At 44.8% G+C, this 16261-nt stretch overlaps 1 protein-coding gene across 2 annotated transcripts in view; it reads left to right on the forward strand.

The window, feature by feature from the left end:
* XYLB (xylulokinase) overlaps positions 1-15814 on the forward strand; it is a 43472-nt gene extending 27658 nt beyond the window's left edge. For both annotated transcript variants that reach the window (XM_061127804.1, XM_061127805.1), the window contains 4 exons: positions 1535-1593; positions 3779-3866; positions 6395-6489; positions 10355-15814. In XM_061127804.1, coding sequence (XP_060983787.1) covers positions 1535-1593; positions 3779-3866; positions 6395-6489; positions 10355-10432 — 320 coding nt within the window. In that variant the 3' untranslated portion in view covers positions 10433-15814. The remainder of the gene's footprint in view (positions 1-1534; positions 1594-3778; positions 3867-6394; positions 6490-10354) is intronic.
* The last annotated feature ends 447 nt before the right edge of the window (positions 15815-16261 follow it).

Genomic DNA, 16261 nt, shown 5'->3' on the forward strand with positions numbered 1-16261 from the left:
CACCCAGCTGACTCCTCTTGCAGTCGTGAATGGAGTATGTTTTGCTTTTCCAACATGGAATCACACAGGAACATGCATCCTGAATTGTTTCCGTAGCTGTTTGTCATCCCTTCCCCTCTTCCCAGCCGAGGTACTCTCTTTGTGGCCGGAGGGTGAAGATGGGGGAGGCTGAGAGGGGCTTATAACATTTGTTTTTAAATACCTACATAATAGATACATGCCTTTTTATGGTAAAAGAGTCCTGTGACACAGGAGATTAGGGATATAAGCACTATGAGATTACAGAGCTCTCTCTCTGTTTTCCCGCCGTGCCCCTGGCTTCCACATCACCACTTAGAGGCCCCTGGGGGGGATGAGGAGGACTGGCTCTGCCTTTGGGACACCTTTTTGGTACCAACACCACCTATTGATTGACGGGTTCTCTCTTCTGGCAGTTTAGATGCCTCTGGAGGGTCACTACACCACCTATCTTGTACTATGGTATGGCAAGTCAGCATTTAAGGGCTCATCTCATTCCATAATTTAATTTATTTACATTTCTTTCCATTTACAACTTTTTTGTGGGGGAGGGAGGCATGCCGCATGGCTTGTGGGATCTTAGTTCCCGACCAGGGATTGAACCCAGGTCCTTACCAGTGAAAGTGCCAAGTCCTGACCACTGGTCCACTGGAGAATTCCCTGCGTTTACCACTTTTTGTTAGCATTAAATATTTTTTTTTTTTTTTTTGGTTCAGCAGTCTCTCATTGTTACAGTATGAGGGATGTTCTGTCTTGACCATCTCCATTTTAACCTGAAGTGGAACTATATGTCTTTTACTAGATGGCAGTTTATTATTTTTTTATTGTGGAAAATATCTTGCATGCAGCAGAATACATGCTTCATAGAGCTAACTGCAAAGACAGATTGAAAAATCAAACACAGTTCATTGAGCACTCTGGTTAAGAAATACAACACCGGGGCTTCCCTGGGGCTCAGCGGTGAATGATCCACCTGGCAATGCCGGAGACATGGGTTCGATTCTGGGTCGACTGTGAGCCCGTGCGCCGCACCCACTGGAGCCTGCATGCCCTACAGCCCACGCTGCACGGCAGCTGAAGCCACCGCAGTGAGAAGCCCTAGCCCCACAACTAGAGAGGAACCCGCGCAGTAGCAAAGATCTAGCATAGCCAAACGTAAAGAAATAAATAATTTTGAAAAGGTAAAAAAAACAAAACCTCTGTCCTTGTATTACTCTGAAAAAAATGACATTAAAAAAAAAAAAGAAATGCAACATGGCCAGAACCTTAGAACCATCCTGTGTATCCTCTTCTCCCAAGAGGTGGGTGAGGCAGTGGCCTCACAAGCAGATTTTATATGACAAGCCTACGTGGACAGAACCAGCTTCAGATCTCCCCCCAAGCCCCGTGTGACAAGCAAGAGGCATTGACCTGACGCTCGCCTTTTGTGGCAGAAGAACTCTGAAAAACAGCCTTTTCTGCCGTGGGGGAATTGTCACGGCCATTTTTTGGTTTTGTTTTTTGTTTTTCCTTACAGTGCCCAAGACAAAGATTTTGGCCACCGGAGGAGCATCTCACAACAGAGACATCCTACAGGTGAGTGCTGCTAGCAAGCTCCGCACTAGGGCCTCTTCCATGTCTAATACTTCTAAGAGCAAGAGACTCAGCAGTAATACTGCCCCTGTTCCCACTCCTGCAGAGATGAGGAGCTTACAGCTCATTCTCTCCCAGGAAGCCAGCTCTTTACAGCTCACAAGGAGAACAGGTTCAATCTTACACTCAAATGAAATCCATTGCCCTGTCCAGCTCCACTCTCTGATCCCAGCATCGGCCTCTGGAGTCACACAGAAAGTGCCTGTCTTTCACGGCAGCTCTTCTGACATCTAAGGCCACTGTTCTTGTCTTCCTCAAGGTTTCCCCCTTCCAATTTAAACGTCTCTGATTCTCCCACCCATTCCTCTTGTTATACAGTCGCCAGACTTTGTCACTGTCTTTCTGGTCCTTCATTGTGTTGGAAATATATGACCCAAAGTGGAGTCAACCTGCAGATATCTGACAGTCAGGCCGTCACATCATGGAGCTGTCAGTGTCTTCCTGGGACACTGAGCAGTTTTAGATACAGCCTGAGGCTGTGTTTGAGCAAGTGTATTGACTGTTGACGTGTAACATACTTGCCTTAGGTAAGGTTCTCTAGAAGCAGCGCCTGAAATGGGAATTCTTCTAGAAGTGATTTGTTGGGAGAGTGCTCCCAGGAGAAAGGGAGTGAGGGAAACAGGCAGGGCAGGGGAAGAAGGATAAGCAAGGATGTGGTTCTGGCTAGAGTCAGCTTCAGCTCCACCCCAGGTGGGGATGAGGCACGTGAACTGTGCTGCAGACTTGGCTCCACCTTGGAGTAAAGGGGGCAACTAGCTACCATGGGAAGAGGTGAGAATAACCTCCTGTGAGAGGGAGCCTCTGTTCAGCCAAGAGCAATTTATAAAATTTTTATTTATTTTTTTGACTGTGCCCTGCGGCATGTGGGATCCTTGTTCCCTGACCAGGGATTAAACCTGCACTCCCTGCATTGGAAGGCACAGAGTCTTAACCACTGGACTGCCAGGGGCGTTCCAAGAGCAATTCTTTTTTTTTTTTTTCACTTTTACTTGCATTTATTTTTTGCAGCGTTTATTCCAGGGCCATAAGTTTTTGTTTCTTCCATTTCTTCTGGAATATCTTTTTCTTTTGTGCAACCTCCTCTTCTGGTTTAGGAGCAATCTGTTCTTTTTCAGTAAGGATTGCCTCAATGTGGCAAGGAGAGCTCATGTACGGGTTGATCTGACTGTGAGATCTGTAAGTCTTGTGCCCCATTTTGGGGACTTTGTTCACTTGGATGTGTTCAATGACCAGGGAATCTGTATCTAAGCCCTTCTGTTCAGCCTCACTCTCTGCATTTTTGAGCATGTGCAGTCCGAAGAGCAATTCTTTTGAGAGGCAGTCATGAACTGTTAGCCAATACTCATGACATGTGGGTGAGGGTGCATGCCAGCCCAGTAAGGGGATCTGGATGGGACATCAACAGTTCTGTCATTTAGTCGCCAAGTCGTGTCCAACCCTTTTGTGACCCCATGGACTGTAGGCTGCCAGGCTCTTCTGTCCATAGAATTTCCTATGGCAAGAATATTGGAGTGGGTTGCCATTTCCTTCTCCAGGAGATCTTCCTGACCCAGGTATCAAACCCGTGTCTCCTCCATTGCAGGCGGATTTTTTTTTTTTTTTTTTTTTTTTTACTGCTGAGCCACTAGGGAAGCACATCCCTAATATCTCTCATGAACTAAGAACCTCGAGTCTTTTCCACATGAGCTCCTCTTAGTACAGTTCCTCTATTCTAAACTAATACAGTTCATCTGGGGGACTTACGTGGAAAGCTTTATGTTTATCCATATAAGACCTGTTCTTGTTAGTTTGGGTTTGTCTGATTTTGTTAGTAATTGTCAGAGACCTAGCCATCTCCACCTTGGCTGTTTGCTAAGCATCCAGTCTGAAACTTCCTCCTTGTCTTTGATAAAACAGTGCAGGGACAACCTGGAGATCCTAGGCCCTCCAATGGAGACTTCTCCCAGGTCACCCTGACCCTGGGATCACCAGGGTGGCAGGCATGGTCAAATGTACTTCCTTTAAGGCGGTAGAGGTGGAATCGAAGGTATCAGAAGGCATGAGAAAAGAGAGCCTGGAAAATTCAAGTCTGTGTCCACAGCCCCTCTGAGTAATGACTCGCCACAGTCAGAACCTCTGTCCTTTCCAGGTACTTGCAGATGTGTTTGGTGCACCCGTGTACATCATAGACACCGCCAACTCTGCCTGTGTGGGCTCCGCTTACCGAGCTTTCCACGGTAGGTGGATGGATGGGGGCAGACACCTCTGGAAGCGGTTGGGGCACTAGCTGGGCTGAGGACAGTGGAATGGGGAGATTGGGATGTTCCCAGTCTTCAGGAACATGGCGGGTTTCACTTTTCTCCCCTCCCAAACCCTCTATGCCTTTATTCTTTACTTAAACTGGAAAAGAGAGGCACAGTCCTAACTAAATGAAGCCTGCTCAGACATTGGCTGAGGACACTCGGTCTGAGTCTGGACAGTGGGTAGTTAGGAGGGGTGGATGATGCCCAGAGCCGTCTTTTCAACGAGAGCAGGAAATGGACACAAAAGTGAACGCTTCAGAGCCAAGCAGTCCAGGACCCTGGACAGCTCCACGGGGGGCCCATGGCTCTGACAGAAGCATCGCAGAAACTAGGGGAGCAGCAAAGGCCCACAGGGATGTTGTTTCACCCGTGTGGTCCATTTGCCATAGCCTCTGCCTGCTCAGGTTGCCCACCCACGTACCTCAAGGGCTGTGTCCTTTCCCTCTGGCGGTTCCATTCTTCACACATGTATCCTTAACTTCTTAACACACTTATTTAACCTTGTATTTTTTTCTTTGAACATTGAGAATTAATCAGGGAGCATAGCCTCCTCTTAATAAACTGTTACTCTTTCATTCCCTTGCCTCCCCCCGTCTTCCTCATCCCACGTGGTGCCACGTCCGTATAGAGATCATTGGGCAATTCATCTCTAGACTCTTGTTTTTAATCAAACTTTACATCCTGTTGACTTTATCTACACTTTGAGTTTGTCTTTGTTTCCTTTTTTTTTTTGGTGACTCCCTTCAGTCTTTTTCCTTTTTCATTTCTATGCTAGTTTTGTTAGAATATACAGCCTGAATACATTTTTAAGAAAAAATCCGGTAGGTGATAGTTTTCTGAGGGCTTACACGTCCACCCCCCCAAAGAATGCTACCTGGGCTGGACAAAGGGCTCTAAAATGTTTTTCTCAGAACTTTGAAAACTCCATTCCATAAGCTTCCAGCCTTCAGCGGGGTTCACTTTATACTCCTTCTGCCAAAAGAGGAAAGGAACTACTCTTTGGGGCCTCCACTGCTATTCTGCACTGTTTTTCTTTCTTATTTTTCCGTGCCATTGTTTTTTTTTCCCCCTGCACTGCTTGGCTTGTGGGATCTTAGTTCCCTGACCAGGGATTGAATCAAGCCCTGGCAATGAGAGTGCTGAGTGCTAACCACTGGACAGCCAGGGAATTCCCTTCTGTGCCTGTTTAGTTGCCAGAGATTACCTGTGGATACTGCCCTGTACTGCCATGCAAAACTAAAACCTGAGCTAAGTCCTAGAACACCAGTTCCCACTTTATGTCCACACCCATTCTCTCCAGCTATGTCTAGGGACAAAAGCCAGTCACACAAAGCCAGGCCATAAGTGGAGCAGGACCAGAGTCTTTGGAGAAGTCTCTCTGGGGGCCACCCTGCCATCCACTGGCCCCTCATCCACACAGCTCTGGACTGGGATATTCCAGCATTCTGCACGAGAACCAGGCCTCCCATCTTTAGTGGGCCCTCCTTCCCTCTTGGTCTTGAGTTTCCCTTCAGTCTGATACTGCTGCTTAATTTGCTTGGAAATTCCTCTTTTTTCCTTGCCCACCTCCGGCCGCCTTCCCTCTTTCCAGCCCCGTCTCTCCTTTGCTTGGTGAGCCCTTACTGAGTGCCTCCTGGACGCAGGCAGTGTGCTAGACACCGGGGCTCCCGTGGAGACCAAGGCCTGGCCTCTCGGAGCTTCCGTTTCAGGCAGGGAGAGCCCTTAAATCTGTGGCAGTGTGTGACATGCCCTGAGGAAAGCGGACGGTGCTGCGGGGCGGCAGGGATGTTCTTAGGGGCAGCTTCTTTGAAGAGAGAGGGGGGAGCATTCTGCACAGTGAAAAGGCTCTGGGCAAAGGAATTGAGAGAATTGGGGTGACTGCAGTGCAGCGGGCGATGGGGAGAGTGGAGTCATGTGAGGGAGGGGGGGCAGGCAGACCTCCCCGCTGTCAGAGCTCAGAGGTTAGCTGCCTCCTAACATGCACTTCCGACAAACTAGGCCCTGCTGAGGACGAGGGCTGCTCTTGAAACTTGTCTTCACTTTCTCCCCCTTTTTAAGATGGTTTTATGGAGGTACAATTTATATGATGTAAAAAAATCACCCATACTTGACTATACAATTCAGCGTTTTTTAGTAACTTTACTAAGTTGTGGGACTTCCCTGGTGGTCCAGTGGTTAAGAATCCACCATCCATGGGTGAGACATGGGTTAACTAAGATCCCGCAGGCCTCAGAGCAACTGAGCCTGAACTCCTCTGCAACAAGAGACACCCGTGTGCCGCAACAAAGACTCGGCACAGCCAATATAGAGGGGGAAAAAAAGAGCAAACATTTTATTAAGTCGTACAACTGTCACCATAATCCAGTTTTAGAACATATTCTCACTCCAGAGATAAAATGCTATTTCCGGGTAACGCCTTCATTTGCAATATGCACTGATACAAAACGAGCTGTCCCTTCTAGGCCTTGCAGCTGGAACAGACGTGCCCTTCGCAGAGATAGTGAAGTTAGCCCCGAATCCCAGATTAGTTGCAACCCCAACGTCAGGAGCGTCTCAGGTAAGAGACCATCCAAATGTATTTGTGGCACTTGCATTGTGAAAAACCAACTAGGTTCTTATTTCCAAAAGGTAAGTATTTTCTTTGTCACCTACGTTACAGTTGATGTGCTCAACTGAAGAGGAAATCTACTTTTTTTTTTTTTTCAATTGTCAAAAAAATAGAGCAAAGGAAGCAGGTTGTCTCTGAGATTCAGAGATACCTCTAATCTTGTAGCCCCAGGGATCAGATGGCCCACTGGGTGCATTGTCCTTGCTCTGATGCCTTGGAGTGGGTGCTTGCTTCTAATTCACAGGGTTACAGAAGCCGCTGAAAGACTCTGTCGCTTAAGCATAAGACATGCTGGGTTTCTACCGTTCAGATATGAAGTCTGGATCCAAGACAATGGTGTGGTTCCTCAGTCGGGGAACACAGACCCCGCTTGCTACAAGTTACTACCCTGGAAAGCAGACCCTGAGTTGTTGATGATGCAAGAGATTTATGGGCTTCCCTGGTTGGCGCAGATGGTAAACAATCTGCCTGCAATGCAGGAGACCCGAGTTCGATCCCTGGGTAGGGAAGATCCCCTGGAGAAGGGAATGGCTAACCAATCCAGTATTCTTGCCTGGAGAATCCCATGAAAGAGGAGCCTGGCGGGCTACAGATGGGGTCTCGAAGAGTCGGACATGAGTGAGCAACTAACACTTGCGCATATAGGAGGTTTATGAGGGGCACTCTTGGAATCTGCATCTGTGGAAGGGCAGTGGAAGAGGCAGGGCTGGGCCGAGGTGGGAGAGGAGCTGCTGCGGTGCCATCTCAGTGGAGCCCTCGGCCAGTCCTGCAGGAAGTTCTGAAGCTGGGATGACTCTTTCGAGTTTTACCCAGTTGTAGCAAGGGGCAGTCTGGACGGTTTGCACCACCTTTCCAGTTTGCAGAAGGTTCTTGCAGCCCAGGAGCAGGGGCGACCCAAACAGAGGGCTTTATTACTCACAGTACCGCAGGCCGTTTAGGCTCCATGTTTGTATCAGTGTTCCTTGGCCTTGGAGAGCCATGCGGCAGTGTGGAGTGGACCCACGTGATGGCGTGCCCTCACGGTGTCTGTGACCCAACTGAGGGGACCCCAAGCTTAGGAATCCCCCAGCATCATAAAGGAGCTGCCAACAAACCCGTCCAGCCTTGACCCTCAAAGGAGTCCTTATCTTTCTGATCCTGATCAGCACACCAGTTTCCCCTCTGTCCATCTTCCGAGGCTGTTTGCTATACAAACACCCCTGAAGAGATAGTCAGGAACAAAAGCTATCACAAGGTGTGTAGAAACACCCTGGAGAACTGTCTCCCCGCCTGTCTTGGAAGCAGAAGCTCCTCCTTTCCAGGTGATTAGATAACCCGCCCACATGGGTCTGCCCAGGCTGCCATTACTTTCTGTGGTGTGTGCTGTTTAAAAGGCAGCTCAATGCGGTGGAAAGAGCCTGCCTTGAGATAAAGGGCCTTTGGGTTCTGATTCTTATCATGCCTCTCCCTCTCCATGTGACCTTCCGCAGCTGCTTCTAACGTCCTGTCTGCCCACAGCTGCATTCACAGGCAGGAATCAGAGCATGGCATTGGGCAGAGAGTGTCTCCTCACACACTCTTGCTTGTCAGGGAGAAACATACTACTCTGTTCCCCTCAACTCCCCCAGCGGATGACCACTTGGTTATACAGTCAGCCTGGGGTAGAGTCTGGCTGCTCTTTTATCCTCTCTAGAAGGAGGCCAGAAAGGAAGAAGGGAGCTGGGGAAAGCTTTAGGGTAACAAACAGCTGCGCCTGCCTCATGACAGGTGGCAAACACTTAGACTGTGTCCTGCCACTCTCCCTGGCTTGCTTATGACCGGTCGCTAATAGCTCATGGAACTCTTTACTGTTAAACCCAAGTGTAACCTCAGAATCCTTCTCAGCACTAGCTGGCAAGCAGTGACAGCCTGTGATTGTTGGCACAAGTGACTTATTTGAGGACCGGATTGTAAACAGCCGGGCAGCATCCTCTATTTGCCTTCTATGGCGCACCTGTGCTCAAGTGGAAACTCAAGACAGGAACTGTATTTTCCCTATAGGCTCAGCTGAATGTTCCAATTTCCTCCTTGGGGAGGAGATCAAAGGCCCCCTTACTTCCCCAGTGAGTTCACGGGCAGAGGCCCTGTTGCATAATCAGTTGCTCAAGTCCTTGCTTTAGGGGCCGGTTAAGCCAAATTGAGATTGGCATGACCTCCTAGTGGTATATGTGAGTCCCACGGAAATATGGATCCCTGGTCTTCAGTGTTGCTGGTCTATGATGTCTTATCTGTAACACACACTGACCTGAACTGCAAGGCTTACACTTGTGCAAGCTACAGGCGAAAAGAGCTTTAAACGAAAGGCATGAGGAGGAAGAATGTGGGGTTGTGTTTCTTTCTGGCCCTTTTTCCCTTGTTGGCTTTTTGGTTTGGGTTTTATTTTATAGCACATTATATACATAATTTTGTAGTCCATTTTAGTTTTTTTTTTTCTTTTAGCTCCTTTAGCCACAGACTTTATTGTTTGAATATTTGCAACTATTACTCTATTGACAGATTTTAATTTTACAAATCTCTACATTCCATATTGCAAGCTCTCTTCACTCTCCATTTTATGCCTCATTTTCATCAAGAGATATTTCCCCAAATCACAGTTTGCCTGACTGTGTGTTAAAGCATTCTTTCAGATGTATCCCACTTTTAAAATTCTACATTACAACCAAATATTTATATTCTTAAAAATGTGCCTACATGTTATTTTTAATGACTGCATAATATTCTGACTGGCTGATGAATCACATTTCTCAAGCATTTTCCATGTCTTAAGAGCAGTTGCTTCTAGTTTTTTGATTATTATAATTAATCCTATGTGGGTAAAGGATTAACAAAACCTCTGCCTGTTCTGCATGAGAATTTGGCCTTTGGTTAATGTTCTAGCTCTGCTTCCTTCGAGACTTAATAAAAAATGGAATGTCAACAGTGTTACTAGGCAACATTGCTTATGGCCATATGGCCTTGAATGAGGAAACTGCATCTTAAGTGGGAAAAAGCAAATACCTAAGGGTAAGTCAGACTTAGGGCTCCCTGAGTGCTGTGACCTCTCACAGGCACATCTCTTGCCCACAGAGTTGTTGGGAGAGATACTTCTGTGGGAAATGAGGCTACTGCACCTGTAAGATGTGGATTTCATCTCCTTGCATCTGAGCTGTGACCTGGGGGGTAGGGAGGGAAGAAGGCAGGGAGGCAGAGAGACCCTTCCCTGGACACCTGTACAAACTGTTCATGGGCCCTTTCAGCCACTGTGCCAGCACTCTTGTTTCTCCAGTATATTCTGTTGAGGGTCAAGGTGTAACCCGTGGTAGTCTTATGAGTCTGAATGTTTAGTGGTGTCTGAGAAGACCTTTGGTATACCTAGCACTCTACGTTTAGGATTATTTCCTTAGGAGAGCTTTGCGGAGTAGAATAACCAGGTCGAAAGCTATGGGCATTTTCAAGCCCCTTTATCCAAATGTAAAGTTGAGGTGATTTCCAAAAGTGTTGCACCACCAACTTCTACCAACTGTGCAAAGAGACAGTCATTTCCAGGCACCTTCACCAGAATTTTTAAATGTTTTGTAGATTTAAGAACCAAAATTGGTTTCTTGTCTTAGTTCCCATTTTTTAAAGATCTGAAAACTACAGGTTGGGGAACTACTACCATTTCCTCTTTGTGAATTGATACTTCTCTTTTCTCTGCCCAGCAAAAAAATTAAATTGCAAGTGAGCGGGATGGAAAAGTTTTTAAACTGTAATTTGCAAAGAGATGTAAGAGGCACCTTCCCTTCCCCATCCTAAACTGCTCTTTCCACTCCTCCAGGTCTATGAGGCCCTCCTCCAGCGGTATGCTATGCTTGAGCAGAGAATCCTGAGCCAGACCCGGGGGCCTCCAGAGTGAATTCTGCAGGCCCAGGCCCCCTGACCCCACCTGGAGATGTGGCCTTGGACAGCTGGGATCCTCTTCCCTATTCTGGGCAGCTCTGCCCTCCTCACTTCCCCACCTGATTTCTTGCAGTGCTCCAGCCCTGCCTAGGACCACCTTAAAGCCCATCTTAGCACATCCTCCTGAGTCCAGATGGGCTGCTTGCGTCCCCATGCCGTTGTGCTCAGGGCAGGAAGGCATCTCTCTTTTCCTGTCTTTATCCCAGGAGGCAAGATAACACTGAGCTTGGGATATAGCCAAGAAAAGTTGTCTCCCCTTTCAGGACCTAAATCAGCAGATTGGGAAAGACAAAGCGAAATAAATAGATTCTTTCCTCTTTATTCACCAGTTTTCAGGATGATAAGTTGATCCCCAAACATGCTCTGAAAGCAGTTAGGTTTTTAGTATCAGTATGATACATTTAACATACTTTGTATGTCTTAATCCATTGCAGTGATGATTCTTCTTTTTGTCTTCTTTATGACAACCATTCTCTCCAACTTTTCTCCTGCTTTCCTTGTGTGCATGTGTACGCAGTCATGTTCAACTCTGGATGCCATGGACTGTAGCCACCTGGCTCCTCTGTCCATGGGATTTCCCAGGCAAGAATGCTGGAGTGGGTTACCATTTTCTTCCCCACCTGCTTTCCTTATTTATCATTCATTCTTTCTTCTTTACTGAGACTTCTGCCCTGTCTACTCTTCTATTATTGATGGGCCCCAAATCTCTGTTCCCATTCCTCCTTCTCTCCAATTCTGTCCCCTCTTGTTGGATGATTTCATCTAGCCTTGGACCTCAGCTGCTCCTTAAATGCTAGTTACACCCAGCTTGGTGTTTGCAGCCAGAACTCTGTCTGGAGTTGGTCAGCATTCTCACAGAGGTACTTCAGATGCAACTCATCTTCCCATGCCCTTCCCCAAACCTCCTCCTCCAGACTTCGTGTTTCAGTGAATTGGTACCACCATCTACCCATTATTCATTCGTGAACCCAAACTCAGAACTCAGATATCTGCTTTCCCACCTCAGATCCGTCACCAAGTAACTTTGGTTATTCCTTCAGTAATCCCTTAAAAGTAGTTCCTTTCTCTCCACCCCTCCCTGTTTTACTTTAGACCCTTTTATTCCTTGCTGAAATTATTGCAAAAGCCTCCATAGAAAGTCCTCTGTGACCTGCCTCCTGCAAAATCCTCCAGATTTTTCTGTTGCTACAGGCCTGCACCTAAGTTGGACTTGGGTTAAACCTAACTACTTGCCGTCTCATCCAGAGGACACAAATGCTGCAACAGGTTTGAGACCTAGAGGATCAGAGCAGAGACTGGTGGGAAGTCAAGGGAAGGAGTTTAGAGGTTTAAGTAGGATAAGAGATACCACATCTGAAAAAGATGAAGTCATCTTGAAAGGGAGTGATACCCTTCTAAGCTTGATGGATGAAGGCAAAAAAGGAAGCAAAAAGCTGAAGACCACAGCCCATCAACAGCAGGTCAAAGATTCAGAAGAAAATTAGACAACTCTCCCCCCACCTCACCACCACTTGGACTTACTTATTAAAGAAATTCCATTACTGACCAACAAACAAGAAGTCTCCTACCAAAAAACAGAGAAAGTTGCTCAATCCACTCCTCATTTTACCCCTGCCCCCATAGAGTTGCCCATTATTACAGGGATATCAACATAAACAGAAAAAGGAGCTGATTATTTATACAAATATGAGAAGAAAACAAAGTGAGAATGATAACTTTTAAAGCTAATGAAATACTTCACGTAAAAAGGAACAAAGGATAAATTGTAACAACCCTCTAACATGAACTTCAAAAAATTAGAAATAATTGTGGCTATGAAAGAATACCACAGATCAGATATCTAAAAACTCAGAATAAAAATGAAAATGTGAACAATGGATAACGTGAAGAGAATGGACCAAACTTGGGAAATAATTTGAACAGAAAGATAAAATCACCCTAGATGATGAAGACTAAATTACAACATATCCAAATGAAAATAAGAATGACCACAAGTACTATAAATCATATAGAAGATAAGAATGAAAAAAGCTAAGGCAGCAAAAACAACATGAAGAGCTGGAAAGGCCCAGAAAGAAAATGACAGACAAAGTCTCTGAAAAGATCAGGTTGGCATCAAAAAGCAAGGTAGCAGTGGAGCAAATGTTCAAGAAACTCAGAGAAAAGTTATGAACCGAGTGTTTTGTGTCTAGTTAAACTGCCCTTTACGTATCAAGGATTTTTTTTTTTTTAAGTTTTAATCATACAAGAGCTCAGTAAATATTGTACTCAACTCCTCAGTATTCTACTAAAACAAGCCTCATCCAATTAGGAGATGATTGGGGAAACTTCAGCAAAAGGATTGCTAGTGAGCACTGAATCGTTTTAGATCTAAGACCAAAGTGAAAGTGGGGATTAGGGTGGAAGAAGAGTATCAAATGGTACATGTTTCGACAAGGTAGAAGTAACAACTAAATTAAAAAAAAGAAGAGGACAGTATAAAGAGCTGTCATGAGAATTCCCTAGTAGTCCAGTGGCTAAGACTCTGTTCTCCCAATGCAGAAGGCCTGGGTTTGATCCGTTGTCAGGGAACTAAATCCCACTAAGACCTGGTGTAACCAAATAAGTAAATAAATAGATAAATGTTTAAAATATATATATATATATATAACCTCAAAGAGCTCTGTTGCAAAGGCAAAATGTACTCCTGGGGCAAAGGGAAAACATAAAGCAAAATTTCAGAGTGTCCAATGAAGTGATTGAGGGAATGCCCTGATGGTACAGTGGTTAGGACTCAGCATTTTCACTGTCTCTGTTTGATCCCTGGTAGGGGAAATGAGATCTTGCAAGTTGTACCGCGGGGCAAAAAAAAAATAAAAATGTTCAAGATCTAGGTGTAAAATACTTATAAAACTTATAGAAATGTGTTAAAAAGAAAAAATTAATGGACAGAAAAAAGATTGATAATGAAATCTATAGGCTATAATTAAAACAGTGACAGGTGAAGTATAGCTTTATAATACTGTAACATTGATAAAAATAAAACAGTTAAATGAATTAAAAATATAGGAAAAAGTAAAATGTCAATTCTACCCAATTAAAAAAAAAGACACTTTCTTTTTTGTTTGTTTTTTAATGGAAAGATAAATGCTTTACAGAATTGTGTTGGTTTCTGCCAAGCATCAACATGAATCAGCCATAGGTACACATATGTCCCCTGACACTGTATTTCTTTTATCTCCTGAAAGTCCATTTCTGAAGTATTTCATTCTCTCTTCATGATGTTCCTGTTTCCAAATGTCTTTCAGCATGTTTAAAATAGCTTTTTAAAAATTCCTTGACTGATAATAACATCATTTCTGCCATTTCTGTCTGTTTCTAATGACTGATTTTCCTCCTGATGGGTTACATTTTCCTGCTTCTTCTCATATTCAGTTATTTTAAAAATTAAATGTTGGGCATTGGAAATTCTTTTATGGTACAGTGCCAGATGTGTTGAATTCTTTTAAAAAGGTGTTGACCTGTTGTCTGGTAGGTATTTAAGTTACTTATAGACCAGCTTGATCACGGCAAGGCTTGGCAGTGTGCCTTGACTCCAGGGCTAGTTCATCTCCACTGCCCTTGGAGTGACCCTCTGAGTCTTTACTCCCAGTGTCCTGGGTGTTGAGTAAGGACTTGTCCGCTTTGACCAGTTAGAAATAAAAAGTGTTCTGTGCCAGTCTTGGAGCTATTCAGCTTGCTTGCTTCCCTCATGGAGTTTGATTCTAAGTATGTGAAACCCTGAATTCAGCAAAAGCCCCAAGGAGACTTGTCTGCAGACCTCCAGCTTTCTCAGTGCCGTGCCCTCCTCTCTCTACGCTGCTCCTTCAGTTTTCTCATCTCCAACCTCTGTCTCCGATCCCAACTCTGCAAGGTGGCCAGGTTCTGCTTGTTTTACACTCTTGCTGCACTGTGGACTGGAATGTGTCTCCAGGCAGAAAGCGGGGGCAATCATAAGCCTCACTTCAACTATTTCTCTTTTCACAGAGGTTTCAAGATGGTGCAAAATCCAAAGATAGTTGACTCCTATCTTTTGTCCAGTTTCCTTGTCATGGCTCTGAAGGGCAAATAACTGTTCCAGCTACTGCATGATGACTGGAAGTAAAACATCTTATCCAGCACTTCCAGAGGTTTCTCCACCTTGTAGGAGCCTGACCTAAAAAGGAGGCTTGGCCTGTCAGTTTTAAGAGTTCACAAGGATGGACCATTCTAGCTTTTTTCTATTCTTACCAGTCTCTTTGATTCACTCACTATTGAATTGAAGGAAAAAACCCCTCCTAGTTTCACCAACTGTTCTTGTTACTGAATCAGTGCTTTCCAGTGACTATCTCTTAGCTATTTTGGGATTCTGTATTTCCCAGGTACCTCTTCCACCCCATTCCTCAGCTTCCCCTTGCACAGACTAGTCCATGAAGCTTTTTTTGCGGTTGGTGGTTGTCTCGACTCATTTGTATTTGGTGTTTTGGGGGAAACCTTGTCACCTGGTTTTATTGTAAATGTACATGGATTTTCTGTTGTTTTTTTTTTTTTTTCTTCTTCCATGTAGTTACTCTGTGAGAATTTTGGAAGATTCAAAAGGTATGCAGCCACTAACCTAGCCTCCATCTTCTCAGAATCTGGTAGAAGTTTTAAGAGCTTGAATGTACTTTACCAGGCTCTTGTCCCCCTCTCTCTGCAATAGTAGAAGCATGTATCAAAGTGTAGCCTCCACCAGCCTGTGTCACTAAGTTACTATAATGAGTATAGCTTGCTTCCGGACCCCCAGCAGACTTACAGTATGAGTGAGAAATAAATTTTGTTGTTTTGAGCCACTGGGGTTTGGGGATTTTCCATTAGCACAGCATAATCTAATCTGTTATAAGAGCTATGGAGAGTTACCTTTTTACCTAATTACCATCTAAGCCAACTGATTTAGTTGACCTCAAGGTAACCACCACTAAGTTAAGACAGGGTGGGAAGAACTGTGGGGACAAGAAAGAAAACAGTTTTGAAATGTCTGGGAAATAACTTTTGAAGTTGATGGCATGTGGGACAGGTTGGAAGTAAATGGATACGTTTAGGGAGAATTGTATTGCCAAAAAAGCCATGCACCCATCCAATTAACATACCCCCTGAAATTGTTTAATGTACTGGTAATTTAATGTACCTAAATTACCCACTAATATATATTCATGTATGTTTCCCATAGTTCTCATAATTACCCGCTATGGTATATCTCTATAATCAGGGCCTTTCATGAGCTGAAACAGGCTGGGGCTACTTCTGTATGTTTAAGTAAAAAGGTCTCTAAATAAAATGACAAAAATTGTGCTTCCTTTAAGAGTTTATCTTGCCAGTTAAATGTACTTAAGCTTCACATTAGAACGTGTTATAACTATACAGATACCAAGTAGTACAACGCTCTAGTCTTCTGTCATTAACTTGATATGGAAGGCTGCCATGCTCAGCTGTTTCTTCCTGATCCCTTGGTTTCCCACTTGATCACTGAGGAAGGAAGAAGATGGGAAGAGTGGTTCGAACACACAGAATTCCTGAATGGCAGAATTCCCTGCCATAAATTTTAGAGTGGACATTTGCTGGGTTTTTGCCTTTCAACTTCCCATCATCTCATGCCTGATATTTCAGATACTCATCATCACCTTCCCATCATCTCATACCTGATATTTCAGCATCTCATACCTGATACCCAGCATCACCTTCCCAAACAGCCTGTGAGCACATGAGCAAATGGTGGTCGAGACAGAGGCTAATCCTATGAGCCTAACAA

Source organism: Dama dama, chromosome 24 (genome assembly GCF_033118175.1).
Source record: "Dama dama isolate Ldn47 chromosome 24, ASM3311817v1, whole genome shotgun sequence".
Classification (NCBI taxonomy): Eukaryota; Metazoa; Chordata; class Mammalia; order Artiodactyla; family Cervidae; genus Dama; species Dama dama.